The sequence below is a fragment of the Budorcas taxicolor genome, chromosome 18, assembly GCF_023091745.1.
Source record: "Budorcas taxicolor isolate Tak-1 chromosome 18, Takin1.1, whole genome shotgun sequence".
Classification (NCBI taxonomy): domain Eukaryota; kingdom Metazoa; phylum Chordata; class Mammalia; order Artiodactyla; family Bovidae; genus Budorcas; species Budorcas taxicolor.
Window position 1 is genome coordinate 56,378,889 of NC_068927.1, and position 20,054 is coordinate 56,398,942.

Genomic DNA, 20,054 nt, shown 5'->3' on the forward strand with positions numbered 1-20,054 from the left:
GTTTGTGCCTCCTGACCCATAGGTGACCTTAGAGCCCTGGATCATCTCTCCAAGCTGACTCCATACAGATCAGCAGTTACCATTCAGTCTTTTTTTAATTTAAATTTTTATTGCATTATAGTTGATTCACAATATTGTGTTAGTTTCAGGTATACAGCAAAGTGGCTCAGTTATATATGTATACTTTTTCTGATTCTTTTCCATTGTAGGTTATTACAAGATATTGAATATAGTTCCCTGTGCTATACAGTAGGTCCTTGTTGTTTATCTCTTTTATATATAGTAGTATGTATCTATTAATCCCAAACTCCAATTTTATCCACTCCCCAACCCTCACCCCATCTCCACTCCTTTCCCTTTTGGTAACCATAAGTTTGTTTTCTTTGTGCCTGCTTAGTCTTTTATGAGTCTGGACTCTGGATCTGGACTGCTAGCACTCACACCCCAGCTTATTCAGCCATGACCTTGGGCAAGTTAAATGTTCTGTACCTGTTTCCTCATCTGTAAAACGGCGATGATGTTTATGCTGCTGAGGTTCAAATATCTAAATTCATGTGACGTGCTCACAACACTGGCTCTAATAACTGTAGTGCTTGTAACACAGTACTGCTGCTACCACTATAGTTGTGTTGTTGTTGATACACAAATATCTACTATAGTATTACCATCAGTGTTGTCGATTATGATTTTCCACCCATTTGCCAGATGAGGCCACTAAGGCCCAGTAAGTATCCCTGGCCAGTGAGCCCCGCCCCGCCCCCATTCCTGGCACTCTTGACGTGGCTGCCCGTGTCTTGTCCCCGCAGGTTCGGGGCGCCCGCCCCCTGCTAGGCCAAGTGGAGGGGGTGTCCCCGCCCAATGGGCCTGGCCAGGGCCCTGCGCCGCCTCAGCGGCGCCCTGGAGTCTGGAGACGACAGGGCGGGCGATGAGGAGGAAGCCGGGCCGGGGCTGTGCCACAACGGGTGGGCGCCAGCGCAGTGGCCCGTGGGGCGGCGCCGCGGGCGCTTCGTCAAGAAGGACGGGCACTGCAACGTGCGCTTCGTGAACCTGGGCGGCCAGGGCGCGCGCTACCTGAGCGACCTGTTCACCACGTGCGTGGACGTGCGCTGGCGCTGGATGTGCCTGCTCTTCTCCTGCTCCTTCCTCGCCTCCTGGCTGCTCTTCGGCCTGGCCTTCTGGCTCATCGCCTCCCTGCACGGCGACCTGACTGCCCCGCCGCCGCCCGCACCCTGCTTCTCGCAGGTGGCCAGCTTCCTGGCCGCCTTCCTCTTCGCGCTGGAGACTCAGACGTCCATCGGCTACGGCGTGCGCAGCGTCACCGAGGAGTGCCCGGCCGCTGTGGCCGCCGTGGTGCTCCAGTGCATCGCCGGCTGCGTGCTGGACGCCTTCGTGGTAGGCGCCGTCATGGCCAAGATGGCCAAGCCCAAGAAGCGCAACGAGACGCTGGTCTTCAGCGAGAACGCCGTCGTGGCGCTGCGCGACCGCCGCCTCTGCCTCATGTGGCGCGTCGGCAACCTGCGCCGCAGTCATCTCGTCGAGGCCCACGTGCGGGCCCAGCTGCTGCAGGTGCGAGTCGACCCCGTGGCAGGCCACGCCCCCTGGTGGGCGGGCCCCTCCGCGAGGTCTGGGAGTGGGAGCCGCAGGGGGTGGTGGGAATTGTAGGTCTACCGAGCAAGTGTGCGTGGAGCCTGGAAGGGACTTGGACTACAATTCCCAGCAGTCTCTCGGGCAGGACACTTGCCTTACCTTGAGGGCTGAGGATGGTTCCCAAAGCTCTGTGGGAAATGTAAACCCAAGAGAAAGGTCTCTGATCATTTCTTCCTGGAAGCCTAGACTTGAGACAGATTTTGAGACTTAGAGTCCCCTGGGACTTGCTTCCCCCGTGGAGTTGTGGGAAATGCAGGCCTGCGAGGTCCACTTCTGATCGTTCACTTCTTGAACGACAATTCCCAGAAGGCTCTGGGGGCAGGGAAAGCGCCCACCCAGGTTGGTCTGAAGAGGCGTTGTAATTTTGCTGGTGGTGTAAACCACGGCTCAGGTTTACGATCCCCAGCCAGTGTTGTGGTACAGAGAGAGGCCTGTGACGGAGGTCAGGCTCCTACGGGCTTGTGGGAGATGCAGGCCTGAGGATGGGGTGCTACTCACACCTGCAGAGCCAGGGAAGACAATTCTCCGTGGCCTCTGGGTGTGTGGTCCTGCAGCATTTGTGGGAGCCTTCATTTTCCACCTCTGGGGCCCAGACTTTCCCACCAGCTTCCTGCTCAGAGAAGTACAGGGCAGGGGGTTGGGAAACTCTAATGTTAGCCTCTCAGCAAAAAACAAAAACAAAACTACAATTCCCATTGGCCCCTGGGGCAATGGCTCCCTCTGGCACTCTGATGAAAGAGCCTTAGTGTTTCTAGAATTGTGGTCAAACTGCCCAAACAAATTCTGGGGCAGTAGCAGCTCCTGCCCCAGTAAAGACCCTTAAGTTGAATGCAGGATTGGGGCTGGACTTGGATGAGAAGAGGACAGGGTTGTGGTGGGAACTACAACTCCCAGCAGCCTCTAGGGATTCATGTAGACATTGGCAAGAGAGTGGAGCCCCATTCTCCACTTCTCTCTCCTGCTTGACTGAAATCCAGAGATTCATAACCAGGAGGGACACTGTCTCTCCCAGAAGTCTGTAGGGCATTGACAGGACTTGATAGGTGGGTATGGAACCAATAGGTAGGTGCGGTGAAACTGCCGATACCTGGTTTGGGGTTAGGCATCCACCCCACAGAAATATACAGGCACACAAGGGGATGGAGGTAGTTGGGTTGAGGGGTGGGCAAGAGAATATCCCAGGGACTAGACTGAGGCAATGGTGAAACAGGCAGAACATAAGCATAGCTTCTGTTGGACTTAGATTGTCATCCTGGTTTATCTTTCTCTGGCCATATAATCAAAGCCATTTTTCTATCCCTCTCCTCCTTCTCCAATTGCTTTCGGATGTGATTCTTATCGTCTGTTGTCTCTTTAACTGTTTCTGTCTTGCTGATTTCTGTGGCTCTGTGCCAATGTCACTCTGTCACTATCTTTTTCTCTCCCTTGTCTTTCTCGAATTTCCTTCCCCAAACCCTCTCTGAGTCTCTGTCTACCCTCCCCCCTTCCTCTGGGTTTCTGTCCTCACCTTCCTGGACCCCCATCTTCCTCTGTCTGGGTCTGTGTCCTCCTTTTTCTGCATCACCATCCCTCTCTCTCTGGGTCCATGTTCTCTCTGCACCCCTACCCCTCCTGGTCTCTGCCCTCCTCTTCTTCTGCACTTCTATCCCCTCCTCTTGCTATCTCTATCTCCATTCATCTCTCTGCTTCCTGCTGTCTTTGGCCACCTGCCTTCTGCTGCAGCCTCGAGTGACCCCGGAGGGTGAGTACATACCTCTGGACCACCAGGATGTGGACGTGGGCTTTGATGGTGGCACTGATCGCATCTTCCTTGTGTCTCCCATCACCATCGTGCATGAGATTGACTCCGCCAGTCCTCTGTACGAACTAGGACGGGCTGAGCTGGCCCGGGCTGACTTTGAGCTGGTGGTCATTCTCGAGGGCATGGTCGAGGCCACAGCTATGACCACACAGTGTCGCTCTTCCTACCTCCCTGGTGAGCTGCTCTGGGGCCATCGTTTCGAGCCAGTCCTCTTCCAGCGTGGCTCCCAGTACGAGGTCGACTATCGCCACTTCCATCGCACTTATGAGGTCCCAGGGACGCCTGTCTGTAGCGCCAAGGAGCTGGATGAACGGGCAGAGCGTGCGTCCCAGAGCCCCAAGTCTGGCTTCCCTAGCTCTCTGGCAGCATTCTGCTATGAGAATGAACTTGCTCTGAGCTGCTGCCAGGAAGAAGATGAGGAAGAGGAGGCCACAGAGGGGGATGCGGCAGAGGCAGAGGACAAGGCTGCCAGCCCCCAAGTTCTCACACCAACCCTGGCGCTGACCTTGCCCCCGTGACGCAAGCTGGCATCCCCTTATTTGCACCCCTTTCCCAGAGGTAGCAAGATGGAGAGTTTGGGCCCTCTCCTGGGGTGAAGGCAGGTGTTTCCTAAGACCAACAAGCCTGCTGAGTAAATTATTAGCTGGTGATGTTCTGCCATGCCTAGTGGACCCACCATGAACATACTGGAGGGACCTTAATTCCTCGGAATTCTGTGCTCCCTCCTGAGACCCACTTGTCGTTCCAATTCCTGAGACTCGCTAGAGATAAGGGACCCAGAATTCTGGACCCCTCAAGAGGCAAGGACTGGTGATTCTAGATTCCTCTAGATGGCTGGTTTGGTTTGTTAAGCAGGATCATGAAATGAAAGTATAGACTGCCTCCAGGGGAAGAAGTCAGCTGTTCTCAAGTAGCAACAGAGATCCAGAATTCATTGGCCTGAACTGACTTTAGATTCAAGGGACTGTTGCTTCTCGACTCAGTTGACTCCATCGCAAATCACTTTTTCTAGATGACCTAAGGAGGGGAAGTTGTGGGATGCTCCCAAGAGTTTAAGACTATACTGATTGATCAATGACAAAGACTGTTGATTTTAAGTCAAGGAAAGACTTTGTGGCTCCAGAAAACCCCAGAGTTGAGATTCTGTGAATCCAGATTGGCCACAGAGGCCAGCACTGGGGGTTCTAGAGCAGCTTTGACCTGAGAGTTGGACTATTCCAGAAACTAACGAGTTATGTCTCTAGAAGGCACAAAACAGGGGAGAGTCTGTGGGTCTACAAGGACTAAAGTGACAGACTGGGAGCTCTTGATAGGCGACAACTCCAAACCCACTGGGGGTAGAGCATCCAGCCAGAGAGAGATGCAAGGCTTCTCCATGATTCATAAGCTTTGTGTCTTTTTTCAAGTGCCATTCTAGAATATCCAAAGGAATCAAGATTCTGTGACTCTAGACTGATCACAGTCAGGGAAGGATTGGCGGTGATGACGTCACATTTGCTGGTTCCAGCTTTCCCAATGGAGTGGAAAGTACTGATGAGGATAGATGACTCCTTTGTGGTTCTGTGATGCCAAAAGGAGTCAAGGCTCCAGGGACCCAGAGTTGTCTGTTGTCAGTCTGGAAGTTCTAATCAGCTCCTGGATCATGGCTGTTCGAGGAGGTGGACTTGGGACTTGACCACCAGCATTGCTGGGCTGACCTAGAAGGTGAGGGCCCGGATGAGATCCTGTGGGTAACAGGACTGGTTATTGGGCAAGAGAAGGGAGAAGCCCAAGGCTGGTGAGTCTACAGTGCTTTGGAATCTTCCATCTAGTGATGCGTCTCTACTTCTTAAAGATATTATACATATATGTATTATATATATATATAATATGAATAAAGATATCTATCTATTTTTTTTCCTGTGGTTCCTACAGTAGGGTTAGAAACTGAGCTTGAGGAAGTGGAATGGAGTCCTTCGTAAGGATCCAGGAAGTTCTGCTCTGAATCCCAACTCTGCCTCAGCTGAGTGTGTGGCTTTGAGCAAATCACCCCCCCTCTCCTCACCTCAGTTTGTGCTGTGCTGTGCAAGTCACTTCAGTCTGCAAGGACTGACTCTTTGCGACCCTCTGGACTGTAGCCCTCCACGCTCTTCTGTCCATGGGATTCTCAAGCCAAGAATCCTGGAGTAGGTTGCCTGCCCTCCTCCAGGGGATCTTTCTGACCCAGGGATTGAACCCCCATCTCTCACATCTCCTGCATTGGCAGGCGGGTTCTTTACCACTAGCGCCACAGGGAAGCCCTCACCTCAGTTTTCCCATCCATAAAAAACAGGGCATTGGAACTTGAAGTTGTCCAAGGGCCTTTCCACTAGCATTATTCTTCACTGAGGGTACAATGGGGGTCTCGGAGATACCCCAGTCAACCACCCCCACCAGGTGCTGGAATGCCTGGCCTTCTGGGGGCAACAGGGATGGGAGATGCTCTCAGAAGCTAGGTCTGAACTTGGATGCCTGCATGACAGGGAAGGCAAGGGAGAATATGGGTTGTGGATAAGGGCCAGAATCACCTCCTTTCTGGCCCAGCTTGGAGGGGCAGGGGAAGGAGGAGTTACCTCTGAATGTCAGGGGAATGTATGTGTTTAGGGAGGCTTGTCCCCCAGGTCAAATTTTGGGAACCCAGTGTGCTTCTGGGGTACATATGGGTCCTTGAATCTGGCCTCTGCCCATGCTGCTATCTACCTAAGTGCCTAGCAGGTGGAAGCCAGTCGAAGAAGGAGTCAGTGCCAAGGAGGACGTGTTCCCACCCCTGTGTGCCAGGATTGAGGGCAGGCACTGTCATTGCCCATCAGCCTGTCCCAGTGCTGTGTCAACCCACTTCCCCCCTTCCTGTTTCCCCACCTCCCTTTATCCTGCAGAATCTCCAGATAATAACCGGATGGGATTAATTAGCTGGCTGCTCCCCCACCTCTGGGTGGCTGGAGTAGGCAGCAGGACAATGGAAACCTAAGCATGAAGAAGGGTGTTAAATTGGAGGTGAAGGGACAGGAAAAGGGTTCTGTTTGGAAGGGGAGTGAGTGGGGTCAGGACTGGCACAACCTGAGTTTCTGGTAGGGAGGGCAGAGCCTGAGCCACTCATAAAGGTCATTGAGGGGATTAGGAGGCTCCGTGTCTAATCTGTCAGCTTAACCAGGTCCTGGCCTGGAATCTGACCCTGCCTGCCGAACACTGGGACGATGAGTGAGGCCCAGGCCCAGACACGACCCTCAGACCCAATTTGGGACCTGTCCGTGATGGGGGTGCCCAGTTTCTCCCTCCGAGCCAGGCCCCTGCACCTGTTTTGCCTTCAAGGAATGGAAATGAGAGGCGGGGGAGGGGAAATGGCCGCAGATGCCAGAGGAGTCGGAGAAGAGGGAGGACTTTAAGAAGAGCAAGAGTATGAGAGGAGGGGGACGCGAAATGAGACAGAGAGGAGGGAAAGGGCTCGGAGAAGGGAGAAGGGATCAGAGGTGGAAGGATGCTGAGGAAAGGGGAACTGTCCTGGGCAGGGAAAGGATGCTAACATAAAGGGAGGAGTTTGGGGGAGAGAGGGAGGAAACTGAGAGGCTTCGAGAGGCAGGAAGGCAGAGCCTGTCCTTTCACTGGATTTGGCCTTCCTCTATAGTCCCATTCTCCTCTACAGAGACCAAAAAGAGCAGCATTTGGAAGAAAGAGAAAGTCTTTTTTTTCACCACTCCTTGACTCTGAAGAGGCTGAGGTGGATGGGGGAGGTCAAAGGAGGAGGGTAAGGAAAGGGTCTGCAGATCGGAGAGGCCAGTACATTTGAGAAAGGGGGCCAAAAGGAAAGTGAGCCAAAGCGGCTCCCGGTTGCTTGGCAACCACTGCGGTCAAAAGCCAGGCGGGCCAGCTAGGAGGTGTGGCTCACGGAAACAACAGGGAGCTGTGGCCCCGCCCCCTAGCAACAAGCCTAACAAAGTACCGCCCCCTAGCAACGTATTGCTATAGGCCCGGCTCGATTGACCTGGTATCCTATTGCGCAGAGCCCTTGCGCCGGCGTAGTCCTCTCTCTGCGTCTGCTTAGTCCCGCCTCCATGCAACTCCTTTTCGAGGCTTTTCATTGGAGGGGAAGCCTGCCAAGAACCCTTTGGTTTCGGAGGCGGGGCCCGGCCCCTGCTCTCACTCCAATTGGCCCCACAGACCGTCTACTTTGGGCTGAACATTGCTACGCCTGCTCCTAGTGCGCCTATTGGCCCTGGAGGGCGATCCTTCGGTTTCGAGGCGGAACACAAGAGAGGGCACGCCGTGGATTGGGCGGTGTCAAAACGAGGGGCGGTCCCTACTGGCGGGGCGGTTGGGAGACGAAGGGAGAGTCTTTTCAGCGCTGAGGACTGGCGCTGAGGAGGCGGCGGTGGCTCCCGGGGCGTTTGAGCGGGCTCACCCGAGCCCGCGGGCCAACGCGGATCCGGGCCCGACCGGCGGGACCGCCCCGGACTCCCCGCGGGCCTTCCTAGCCGCCATGGAGGACGGTGTCTATGGTAAGTCGGGGAGGGGCGGGGCCGGCTGGGAGCAGATGGAGCGTTTCAGCCCGAACGTTCCGCCGCGAACGACCTTCCCCCCCACGACGCGCGCCTTGAGAAACTTGTTCGGCCCTGTCGTCGCCTCGCTTTTGTGGGGCGCGGGACGGGCTTCCGGCAGGGCAGGAGAGCGGGGCGTTCCAGGCCATTGTTTGGGCCGAGCCTGTTTCCGGTGGCAGCGGGAGGGGGTGGGATGGAGCGGCGGAGGCGAGGCTGAGGCGGAACCATTCCCTCTGGAGGGGCCGGGCGAGCCCAGTGCCTGCCGGGAGAGGGGAGGGGGGCTTCTGGGGACGGTGGGGTGGGGAGAAATTGTGGGGGCCACAGAGATTCCGCTAGGGCCAGGGCGGGGGCCTTCGATGCCCCACCCCTTCCTTCACTCTCGCAAGCTGTCATTAGCTTCCCCTGCCATGGTTACTTTCCTTGGACCCAGGAGTCCGGGCACCCAGTTCCCCAGCTACCTCGCCAAGAATGGAGGCAGAAAACCAAGGCCTCAGGCCCCTTGCAAGTAATGAACCGCAGTGTCAAGCTTCCAGCCCCCTTTCCCCTGTAAACCTTAGAGTAGAGGCTCCAAGCCCCCTTCTCTCCCAAGGACTAAGAGTCTAGATTCCCAGCCCTTCCTCCCCTGGACTGAGGAATCTAGGCCCCCCAGCTCCTTCTTCCACTGACCGGAGGCGGGACTCTTATCCTCATCCTCCCCATGAACCTAGGAGCTCTGTCCTTCACCAGATTTCAGAAGTCCAGGCTCCCAGTCCCCAGAACTGATCTCCCGCCCCTGATCCCCTCCCCCAGAACCCCCGGACCTGACTCCGGAGGAGCGGATGGAGCTGGAGAACATTCGACGGCGGAAGCAGGAGCTGCTGGTGGAGATCCAGCGCCTGCGGGAGGAGCTCAGCGAAGCCATGAGCGAGGTGGAGGGTCTGGAGGCCAATGAGGGCAGGTGAGGGCTAGGGCAGGGAGCCTGGGGCTCATGGGGCCAGGCGGGGGCCAGGGATGCCCAGGCATTGACCTTGACCCTTCTGCTCTCTGCCCCTGCAGCAAAACTTTGCAACGGAACCGGAAGATGGCAATGGGCAGGAAGAAGTTCAATATGGACCCCAAAAAGGTGCTTGGGGCCACAGGGCTGGGATCGGCCAAGCTGACATCCAGATAGGATTCTGGCATCTCTGGGTTCCAGAAGTGTGGTGGTTAAAGGTCTGTCTTAGGTGGACAGAATTGGTCCTGATCACTGGATCCAGATATTGGCAGTATTTGTTCCCTGAACACTAACCAAGTGCTTCGGCCTCCTGATCTTTGTGTATGCTGGAACTTCTACCTGAGTGGTCCTCCTCTCCTTTTTGCTCATATTTTAGGACCCATTTCTCTTGTCACTCTTGAGTCCCCAGGAGGAGCTTGATTGAGTCTGGTAGGGAATATGGACAGAGAAGTGCCGTGACAGAGAGAAAGAGAGGTACTGGACTGTGGACACAGAGGAGTGAGCCTGGTGGCATCGAGGAGGGCTTCCCTCAGGAGGACGTTTGGGTCAGGCAAAGGATGACTTGGTGTCCACCCGGTGGAGAAAGGATGTTCGTTCGTACATTCATTCATTTTGCACCATTTCCTCAGGCCTCCCTCTGGGCTGCGTCTCTGCTAGGTAATGCATAGGACCCAGTGGAGGGTTTGATGCTGCCTTGCCCTCAGGGAGCCCCTAGACGCAGATACTAAAATCCAGAGTGAGGGGTCCTCGGTTCATGGTCCTCAAGACATCAGGAGAGCCTGAGAAAGACCTCCTCCAGCCTGAGCCCTCACAGCTCCTCGTGAACTGATGTCTTCTAACAGTTTCCCACTGTATTCTTCTTGCCAGAAGCAATGGTAGCTTGTAAAGTCGTTCAGCAGACATTCATGAAGCTCCTGTTCCTTGCCAGGTCCTGCTCTGGGGGGACTGGAATTCACCAGGCAAAGGCAGAGGGAGCAGTAGATGCAAAGTCCAGGCTATGGGAGCGGCGGTGTTCAGGGGTCTGGGAAGAGCCTGAAAATGAAACTCAGGCCCTGCTCTGTTGAGAATGGGGGTGGGTTTGGAGGCTAAGGTTTCTGGGGGTGTCTTTCTGAGCATGCCAACACTGAGACCCAGCCCTTCCCACCAGGGGATCCAGTTCCTGGTGGAGAATGAACTTTTGCAGAACACACCTGAGGAGATCGCCCGCTTCCTGTACAAGGGCGAGGGCCTGAACAAGACGGCCATTGGGGACTACCTGGGGGAGAGGTGAGAATCGCACTCCCTGCACCCAGCACCTGCTGGGCATCTCTCTGCCCCTTGCACCCAGCTTTTGTTGAGGAGAGGCCCTGATAGATGAGCCTTGCAACTGGACTGTGACAAAATAGACTGACACAGAGATTGGGGTGGAGGACCTTTTGAGGAACCCGGGGATCATCTGTGAGCATGTGGAGGGTATGGGACCTTTGCGGACATCTGAGCAATGCGGGGACCACCACCCATTTATGTCAGGACAGTGGAGAACATTTGTGGGTGGTATGGGAGCGTGAGAACCATTGGAGACAGCTGGTGTGCATGAGAGCGACGTGGACAGTGATGCAGGAAGTGGGAGGGATCAATCAGTGGATATCTGGGGAGCATGAGGGGCCCATGGACATCTGGAAACGTGGGGGCCATTTGTGGATGTCCGGGGTCTGTGGACCACCTACAAGCATAGAGTGCATGAGACATCGGGAGTGTATGAGGACCAGCAGTGGATGTCTAGGGTACCTGGGAGTTTGTGGACTTCTGGGACACATGCGGACGACCTTTGGCTGTGGGGTGTGTGTGGGGACCATCTGGACTCCCAGGGTGCTTGGGACCTTCTGTGAAGTCTGGGAAACCTGGGGACCATCGGTGCACGTCCGGGACGTGTGGAGGCCGTCTGAAATGTCTGAGGTGCACAGGACTGTGTGAGATGCCCAGGGTTTGTGTGGACATCTGGGTTCTGTGGAACCTTCTGGATATCTGTGGTGCAGAGACCGTCTGGGGGCAGCTGGAGGGCATGGGGACTGGAGAGTCTGGGAGCATGGGGGTCATTTCTAGCTGTCTGGGATCGCCTGTGGACATCTGGAGTGCATAGGGACAGTCCGGTTGTCTGACATTGTGGGGCTGGTTTTGTGGGCATCTGGGTTGCCCGGGGACTCTCCATGGGTCTCTAGGGGATAGGAGGCCGTCTCTGGGCATCTATGAAATCGGGTTCATCAGAGATGACCAGCAGAGCACATTTGCTGTGTTTCTCCCAACTGCACAGAGTTCCAGCCACACCAGAGTTCTTAAGGCAGATGGTCTTCCCAGGAGCGTTCTAAGTGTCCCTACCCCTGTGCCAGGCTGGTGATAGGGGCTTGGCCAAAACTTTCACTGGCTACAGAGGTAGCCACTGTGCAGAATAGGGGCCACAGCCTCCTCAGTACTTCACCTCCTCTCTACCCCCACCTGCCCAAGCCCCTTCCTGCCCGTGACCTTGTCCCTATCCTTCCAGGGAAGAGCTGAATCTGGCAGTGCTTCATGCCTTCGTGGATCTGCACGAGTTCACTGACCTCAACCTGGTGCAGGCCCTCAGGTGAGAAGGATGGGATTGAAAGGGCAGGAAGGGACCTGTCAGGGCTTTCTTTACCGGTGACGATCACCCCCTCCTGAAGGCAAAAACAGAATGAAAACTTAGGGGATGGATTGCACGTAAGTGTTGCCAAAGTCCACAGTAGAGCCTCCTTCAGGCATAGCCGTATCCAGGCACTTGAATGGAATGGGAAGGACAGCTTTTGATTGTGCTCGCCATGGGGTGGGCGCTGCTCGTAGCAGACCCTCCTCCCATGTGACGGCAGAGGCCCCAAGCAACCATCTGTTCCATGCAGCAACCTTGGTAGAAAGCAAGGGCGTTTGCATATACATCATCCAGAGCTCCTGGCCGGCGCTCAGTGGTCAGGTTGGCCACAGGTGTGGCGCCCTCACTGGCCAGTTCCTCCCACGGGCACTGAGAGCGGGTGGGGGGTGGCCCCACCAGTCCTGGATCTACCCTTGGCTTGTCTCTGCCGCAGGCAGTTCCTCTGGAGCTTCCGCCTCCCTGGAGAAGCCCAGAAGATTGACCGCATGATGGAGGCCTTTGCCCAGCGCTACTGCTTGTGCAACCCTGGGGTTTTCCAGTCCACAGGTAGGGACCCAGACCCTGGGGTCCTGGGGAAGGAGGGAGCTGGGGGTGGGGGGGACTTGAGCTCCTGGGTCCCGGGGGCTCGCATGCCCCAGTCGTCACCCCATGACTGTCTGCTGCAGACACGTGCTACGTATTGTCTTTCGCTGTGATCATGCTGAACACCAGCCTCCACAACCCCAACGTCCGGGACAAGCCGGGACTGGAGCGCTTCGTGGCCATGAACCGGGGCATCAACGAGGGCGGGGACTTGCCTGAGGAGCTGCTCAGGGTCAGACCCCCTCCCCAGCCCCCTCAGCTCCATCCCCCTTTCTCCTCTCAGTGCCTGAGCCCCCTTCCACCCAGGATCACTGCCTCGCCCACCCATGGACTGCATGGTCACACTGGCCTGCCCAAGTCTTCTCTCTCTCTCTCTCTGGCTGCCTGTCTTTGTTTCTCTGTTTTTCATTTTATTTTTTCTTCTGTTGCGCCAGGCAGTATGTGAGATCTTAGTTCCCAACCAAGGATTGAACCCAGGTTCCTGGCCCTTTGACTCTTTGAGGGCCTTGGTCTGTCCCATTTTCCCCCGTCTGTCTGTCTCTCTCAGAACCTGCATCTTTTTTGTTTCTCCCTCTCTCCTCGCCGGAGCTCCCTCCACTCTTCCCCCTTCTACATCCCTTTCCTCCTCAGGCTCCTCCCTCCCTTGGCCATCCCACCCGTGGTCTCACTGGTTCCCAGTGAGCCCCATCCCCACTGCAGTAGCCCTGGGAGGATCCCAGGAGCCCTGAGGTGCTGACTGTGCCTTCACCCCTCAGAATCTGTACGACAGCATCCGAAACGAGCCCTTCAAGATCCCTGAGGATGACGGCAATGATCTGACCCACACCTTTTTCAACCCGGACCGGGAGGGCTGGCTCCTTAAGCTGGGTACGTCCCTTCCTGACTGCTGGCTGCCTCTGCAAGTGGGGGAAGTTAGCAGGCCCAGGTTCTAGACTCAGCTTTCGCACATAGCCGCTGTGTGACCTTAGGACAATGATTTGAGCTCTCTGAACCTCAGTAGCCACATCTGAAAAGTGGGGTTGAGAACAAGATCAGGTCTCTTGTGTTGGGCCCAAGCCTGGGGCTGGGCTTGGAATTGGTGCTGCCTCACCCCTTCTGTTCACACAGGTTTATGAAACCCCTCCTCTGTGCCGGGCCCTGGTGTAGGGACTAAGGACACAGCCAAGAACCAAAGGGCACAGGCCCTGTCTGTGGGGAGAGTGTTCATGACTCAGGCTGCCCTCAGCTGTAGCAAACAGAACAACCCAAGCAACTGGGCCTTTTACCTTGCTTGGCAGGAACTCTCGGGGAGTCCGCAGCAGACCCACTCTGAGACTCCTGTATTTTTATCCCCACCTCCTGTGGCCTCCTCCTCAGCCCTGTAGCATGGTGGCTGTTCTAGAAGTGTCCTCCCTCCTCAGATGTCACCTGTAGGCAGTAAAGAGCCTGCAGAAACGGTCCCGGAATGCCCCGATGCACTTCTCGGCTGGTCGGATTGGTTCCTAGTGGGGAGGGGAAGAGCTTCCCAGGTGGCACTAGTGGTAAAGAACCCTCCTGCCAACACAGGAGACTTTAGAAACAGGGAGTTTGATCCCTGAGTTGGTAAGATTCCCTGGAGGAGGTCATGACAGCCCACTCCAGTATTCTTGCCTGGAGAATTCCATGGACAGAGGAGCCTGGCGGGCTACAGTCCATGGGGTCAGAGTCAGACACGACTGAAGTGACTTGGCATGCACGTGGAGAGGGGATGCACCTTGGCTGACTTAGGAGAATTGGGAGCCCCTGGCTACGGTGGGATGGGTGGGACAGGGGCCGGTCCCCCTTGGAACATGTGGTACCAGTGGACTCTGGTTCAGTTAGCAGAGGTCCGGCAAGGGCAGCTGGCTGAGGGTTGGAGCAGCTCTCCACCCCGGCTGCCTGGGAGATTCACCTGGAAACCACAGGGGCCAGGCCACAGGCTCGTGAAATCAGGGTCTCTGTGGGCAGGATAGGCCATCGGTCATGTTGAAAGCTCTCCAGGCGGTTCCCAATGTGTGGCCCAGGTTGAAAACTGCTGGCTCGGAGCCGGGCCTGGTAAATAGTAGGTGGGGCCTGGTAAATAGTAGGTGCCGAGGGAAGGTTGGCAGTGGCTTTTTAATGGAAAAGTGTTGAGTTGCTGTCCCAGGGAGACAGAGAATCTGGCGAGGAATTACAGTGGAAGCAGTCCAGACAGGGGAAGGGTCCAGAAGAAGCTTCCAGCCCGGGTGCAGGCTCAAGGCAGGCCTTTCCTCCCTGCAGGTCTCAGTATCTACCCTCTGGTGGGGTGGCAGGGGGGTGCGCATGGAATTGTACTCTTAGAGGGACTCTCTTCTCAGGCCACAGAGGCAGGTCCCTGGTGCACACGAAATATGGATCACTCCTTTCAGCCAACTTGCTGGGGCAGATGGATTCCTGCAGCAGCTCCAAGGGAGGCAGACAGGCCTGGGGGATCCCAGAGGAATTTAGATTCTTCATGGAAGGTCAAATGATGCCCCTGGCAGTGAATGGGCGGGGAAAGAAAAACTGGAAGGGCAGCTTCCCGAAAGACTAGATCTCTTCCAAACTGACCCCCCGCCCCAGCCTCAGGACTCCCTCCCATTTCTTGGATGAGGAAACTGAGGCTTGGTCACTGTCCAGCAGCCACAGGGCAGAAGTGGCATTGGACCCAGATTTGACCAGAGCACAGCACAAGGTTACTAGTAAAAGGTACCTCTTAAAACAGTGAAATACAGGAAAGGGGATCAGTGATAGTGGTAGCAGTTATAGTGAAAAAGATGGTTAATAAAAGTATTGTCGCTGTTTACTTCTTCTGGGACCACAAGGAGCCCAGAAGCAGGTCACTTTGCAGCAGGAGGGTGTGGATCTCCAGACGGGGGTCCAGAGAGGACAAGTGGTTGTCCTGAGGTCACACAGACAGGTCCTACTGGTGCTAATGGAGGCCCCCACGCCCACCTTGACCCAAGGACTGGGGGTTTCCTCTTGTGCCACTTGGGGATGACTTCCCCATTGTCACCGTGGCAACAGAGGGCCTGCCTGGCTGGGACACGTCCTGGGAGTGGGGCTGGAGTCAGGCACTGATGCTGGGAGGTGCTCGTGGCTAGCCCAGCATCCTGGGCCTCCCCGGAGGGACAGGGTCTGGCCATTACCCCCTCGTGTGGATGTAACTGGTTTTCTTCCCTCTCTCTCCCTCCCTCCCTCTGCGTGTTTCTCTCTGCTGTTTCCGGCTCTCTCTGTCCCACCCGCTGCGCATCCCTCCCTGCCCCCACCCACGGCTCTTGGGGGCACTCCACTCCTCTGCCCTCCCTCCTCCTCGCCTGGTCCTGCCTGCTTTCTCGCTGTCTGCCCCAGGAGGTAGGTACATGGCCGGCCCCATCCTTGCTGCCCAACACGACACAGAGGGAGGGGACTGCCCTGGCCTCTGGGCCCACAGGAGAGGGACTGGGGGCCCGGACTCGGGTCCACAGACAGGCTTAGAGAGCATAGAGCCCCACGCTGGCGGGTGGACCGGTTCGCCGGGCCCAGACTCCTCGCCTGTCCCTGCTTGTCTGTCTTCCCACGCATTGCTTTGTCCTAGGCCCTGACAGCCCCACCTTCCCTGCCCTCGCTCTGTCTCTCGCCCCCTTCCCCGCCCTCTCAGAGGCCCCCCCGCCCCCCTGTTGAGCCCAGGCCCCCTCCCCCCCTTCCCTTCCAGGGGGTCGGGTGAAGACGTGGAAGCGGCGCTGGTTCATCCTCACAGACAACTGCCTCTACTATTTTGAATACACTACGGTGAGGGCGGGGCCGGGGGCGGGACTCCCAAGACCTAGGGGTGGGCCGCCGGGGAGACTCGGAATCTGAATCCTGTCAAACTCGCTCTCTCAGGACAAGGAGCCCCGAGGAATCATCCCGCTGGAGAATCTGAGCATCCGCGAGGTGGACGACCCCCGGAAACCAGTAAGACCCTCCCTGTACCCTGTCCTGCTGGCGGTGGAGGGCCCCTCTGGCCCCAGGGCTGGCACTTCCTAGCGGTCCTTCCTCTCCCTTGTCTCCCCAGAACTGCTTCGAGCTGTACATCCCCAACAACAAGGGGCAGCTCATCAAAGCCTGCAAAACTGAGGCCGACGGCCGCGTGGTCGAGGGGAACCACATGGTGTACCGGATCTCGGCCCCCACGCAGGAGGAGAAGGACGAGTGGATCAAGTCCATCCAGTGAGCAGGGGCTCCCAGAGTCCTGGGGGAGCGGAGGGTGCCCGGGGGCCCAGGCTCCTCAGCCCTCACCCTGGGATCCCACCCCTTCCGCAGGGCTGCTGTGAGCGTGGACCCATTCTACGAGATGCTGGCAGCAAGGAAGAAGCGGATTTCAGTCAAGAAGAAGCAGGAGCAGCCCTGACCCCTTGCCCCCGACTCCATTATTTATTTCGGAGCTGCCCTGCCCGGGTGGCCGGACCCCTGGGCCTCGGGGCTTCGGATCCTGGTTCCTCATTTGGAAAACTCATCACCTCTAGCTCCTCTCTTGTTATTTGTAATTAGCAACCCTGTTGGTAATCTTATTAATTATTTAACCACTTGCAGCCTGCAGACCCACCTCATTTCTTGGGGTTCACGGAGCTAAGGTGCTTGGCAGAGCTGGCCCAGCACCCCCATCCATGACCAGGGCCCAGAGTGCTGATCTGTTGGTAGCTTTCATGACGTGTGAAAACGGTGCTGACCGTGTAGCCCCATGGGTGTGTCTCCAGGATGGCTCGATTCTGGTCTCATCTGTAGGCTGCGAGGGTGGAGTGAAGGGAGAAGCTTAGCTTGGCTGGAATTAGCTTTCAGTTAGAGCTGCAGGGCACTGAGAGTGCAGGTATGCAAAGCTTCCTGGACAAGGTGTACCTTGTCGATTCATTCTAGATGTTACTTGACATCCAGACACACACTTGTTCCACCTTTGCTCCCACGGGCTTGTGGTCTTTGAGGAGCAATACAGATCTGACGGGCTGGGCTAATGCTTTGAGGCCAAAGCTAGGAGCCAGAAGAGCTTTGAAGGGGGATTGCTCTGGGAGGGCGTGGAAGGACAAATCTGGAAAAAGGAAGGATGAAGGTTGGAGTGTTGGGTACAGCGAGTGGGAAGGCCCTGCTCAGGGTGCTGGGCCAGAGGTCAGTGCTGTCGGAAATGGGCTGGGTCTGCCCAGTGTAGGTGGAGTGGGGCTTTGGGGCTGGGGGCAGGGATCTGGGCAGTTGGAACTAGGTTTCTCAGCCACGTAACGATCATCCTTTGGAGGTCATTTTAACACTAGGCAGAGATAGCGCTGAGAACCTGCAGTTTTATAACATCTTTCCCAGGAATCTGACAACCTGGAGTGTAAGGACCACTTCCTCTGAGGGTGAAACCTTGGAGGGTGGGGTACCCGAGCCTCAGGTCCAGGTCTGTCCCCTGTTCCCTTCCTGCTTGGAGTGTGCCTTCCAGCTTGGGGTGTCCCCAGAGAACAAAAGCACACGGATCCCAAGAGGGGTGTCTACAGGCCCATGTGTCTCTCCTGTGTCCAGACCTGCAGCTGAGGGGGATTTAGTACAAGAAACCACAACCCCAGACAGGCCCAGGACCAAGCCCAGGCTGGAAGGGAAGCCTGTTGCCTGCGGATGTGCCAGACTGGCAGTTATTCCCACCTGTTGTGTCCTCTTGTGTTCCCGAGGGACCGAATCCCTAATTGTCAAGTGCTGCCATGAAGTGAGGAAGATCTGGCCCCGCCCTTGGCCAAAGGCTTCCACAGGCAAGAAAGTTCCTAAACGCTATTAACAGCGCCGAGGTAGTGTACTCCTCTATGAGGTGAGGCTGCTGGGCTGCACTTCCCAGCAGGCGGTGGTGCGGTGCTGGCCACCCCACTGTTGGGAGAACCATTCCAGAGGTCTGGGAAGTGCAGTTTCTTAAGACTTGGCTGTCGGGTTTTCCTTAGGCTGATCCCCCATCCCCTCCTCCACTACATAGGCACTTAGGCATGCTGGGAAAGGAAACCCGGCCTGCTCATTTCAACCCCAGGGGCTGATGGGAAATGGAGTTCCCAAATGAAATAGAATTCCCAAACTCCTCTGAAAGGTTCCATAGAAATGGAGCCATTGACCCAAGAAAGTCATGGGAAATGAGGTCCCTGGATTAATAGAGTCCCACCACAATCTTCCCCTTATTTTGCTCTACTGCACAGACTTCCCTGATGGCTCAGTGGGTAAAGAATCCGCCTGCAGTGCAGGAGATGTAAGTTCTATCCCTGAGTCTGGAGAAGGAAATAGCAACCCACTGCAGTATTTTTTCCTGGAAAAACTCCATGGAGAGAGGAGCCTGGTGAGCTACACTCCAGAGGGGCTCAAAGCGTCAGACACCACTGAGCAACTCCAGTATCCTTCCCTGGAAAATTCCATGGAACAGAGGGGCCTGGCAGGCTATAGTCCATTGGGTCGTGAAGAGTCGGACATGACTCCACACAGAACGCATGGAATGATCCCACAGGTACCGAGTGCCTGCTGTGTGGAAGTACCTGGCTCAGTGGAGATGCCCCGGAAGAGCTTTCCAGGCATAGCGAATGGCTCGTGCTGAGGCAGGAAAGGATGTTATGCTGGAGTAAGTGACAGCAGCTCAGTGTGCATGTGCAGTAGTGATGCAGTGGGCACGGGGTGATGGGAAATGTAGGGGATGCCTGGGCCCGATCATCTGGGGCCTGGACAGCTGTGCTAGGACTTTGAGTGTATCTTTAGCTAAAATGGGAAGCCCCCCAAGGGTATATAATGCAGGAGAGTGATGTATTTGGACTGATGTTGCAGGAGTCGTCTCTGGCTGCTGCAGAAGAATAATTTGGAGGTGAACAGGGCCGGTAGCAGGGGGGTGAGTTAGGAGGCTGTGTGGTCATCCAAGTATAAAGGTGTGACTAGAGCTGGAGACACCTGGACCCATGAGAGTCATTTTGGAAGAGGAGCCAGCGGGACTTGGAGAGGGCTGGGTCAACTCTGGGATTCTCGCTTGAGCAACTGGTGAGCAGCCAAGTCATTTACTGAGATGGCCAAAGAGGGGCTTTACGGGGGAGAAGTCAATGGTGGTTTGGCCAAATTAAGCTGGAGATGCCCGTGGAACGTTCAGATCACCTCCAAATTGCCCTCCAGTTGTCCGCTAATCAGTCTTCTCCCCAACCACTGAGAAATTCTGGCTTCCAGCTTCCTCTTCTCCCAGGAACCCATACTCCAATCCCCTCATTACAAGTTGAACCATGTCCCCCACAAATCCAGATACTGAAGTCCCAACACCCAGCACCTCAGAATGTGATCTTATTTCAAAATAGGATCATTGCAGATATAATTCGTTAAGATGAGGTCATTCATGTGGGTCCTAATCCAATTTGACTGGTGTCCTTACACAAAGGGACATTTCAGACCCACAGAAGGAGGGAACGCCAGGTGACGAAGGCAGAGGTGGGGATGATGCTTCTGCAAGTCGAGGAACACCAGAGACTGCCAGACAACCAACAGAAGGTGAGAAACAGGTCTGGAACCGATTCTCCCTCACCATCCTCAGAAGGAGCCAGCCCTGCTGACACCTTGACCTTGGACGTCTAGTCTCCAGAACCGTGAGATAATACATGTCTGTGGTTGAAGCCACCCAATTAGCGGGACTTGGTTACAGCAGATACTACCCTTTCACCCTCAGACCTCGGAGTCCAGGACCCCAGCCTGCTCCTCCCTCAGACCCAGGAGCCTGGCTGTCACTGCGCCTAACCTGGCTGGGCTCCATGGAGCACCCACCCTGGGCAGATGCGCTGCATATCAGTTCAAGAAACGCCGAACGTGGCAGCAGTGGCTGCAGGGGAAAGAGGCAAAACCTAACCCTCTCACTCACCTTTTCTCCATCTCCCACAACGT

At 56.0% G+C, this 20,054-nt stretch overlaps 2 protein-coding genes across 2 annotated transcripts; both read left to right on the top strand.

Moving 5' to 3' along the window:
• The first annotated feature begins 858 nt into the window (after positions 1-858).
• Positions 859-4,009, top strand: KCNJ14 (potassium inwardly rectifying channel subfamily J member 14). The gene is made up of 2 exons (XM_052656491.1): positions 859-1,566; positions 3,370-4,009. Exons 1-2 carry the CDS (start codon positions 859-861, stop codon positions 3,964-3,966), a joined length of 1,305 nt encoding a protein of 434 aa, XP_052512451.1. The 3' UTR covers positions 3,967-4,009.
• A 3,762-nt stretch (positions 4,010-7,771) lies between these two features.
• On the top strand, positions 7,772-16,702 carry CYTH2 (cytohesin 2). The gene is made up of 12 exons (XM_052655463.1): positions 7,772-7,959; positions 8,788-8,935; positions 9,034-9,100; positions 10,119-10,237; positions 11,490-11,570; positions 12,046-12,158; positions 12,278-12,426; positions 12,950-13,061; positions 15,883-15,959; positions 16,053-16,124; positions 16,225-16,379; positions 16,473-16,702. Exons 1-12 carry the CDS (start codon positions 7,941-7,943, stop codon positions 16,558-16,560), a joined length of 1,200 nt encoding a protein of 399 aa, XP_052511423.1. The 5' UTR covers positions 7,772-7,940; the 3' UTR covers positions 16,561-16,702.
• Positions 16,703-20,054: the final 3,352 nt, after the last annotated feature.

Bases quoted from the DNA above. Each gene is read 5' to 3' on its own strand.
- CYTH2 (XM_052655463.1), top strand. The intron at 13,062-15,882 runs GTACGTCCCTTC...CTTCCCTTCCAG, and splicing joins GGGCTGGCTCCTTAAGCTGG to GGGGTCGGGTGAAGACGTGG. The intron at 16,125-16,224 runs GTAAGACCCTCC...TTGTCTCCCCAG, and splicing joins TGGACGACCCCCGGAAACCA to AACTGCTTCGAGCTGTACAT.
- KCNJ14 (XM_052656491.1), top strand. From the start codon at position 859: ATGGGCCTGGCCAGGGCCCTGCGCCGCCTCAGCGGCGCCCTGGAGTCT. The intron at 1,567-3,369 runs GTGCGAGTCGAC...CTTCTGCTGCAG, and splicing joins TGCGGGCCCAGCTGCTGCAG to CCTCGAGTGACCCCGGAGGG.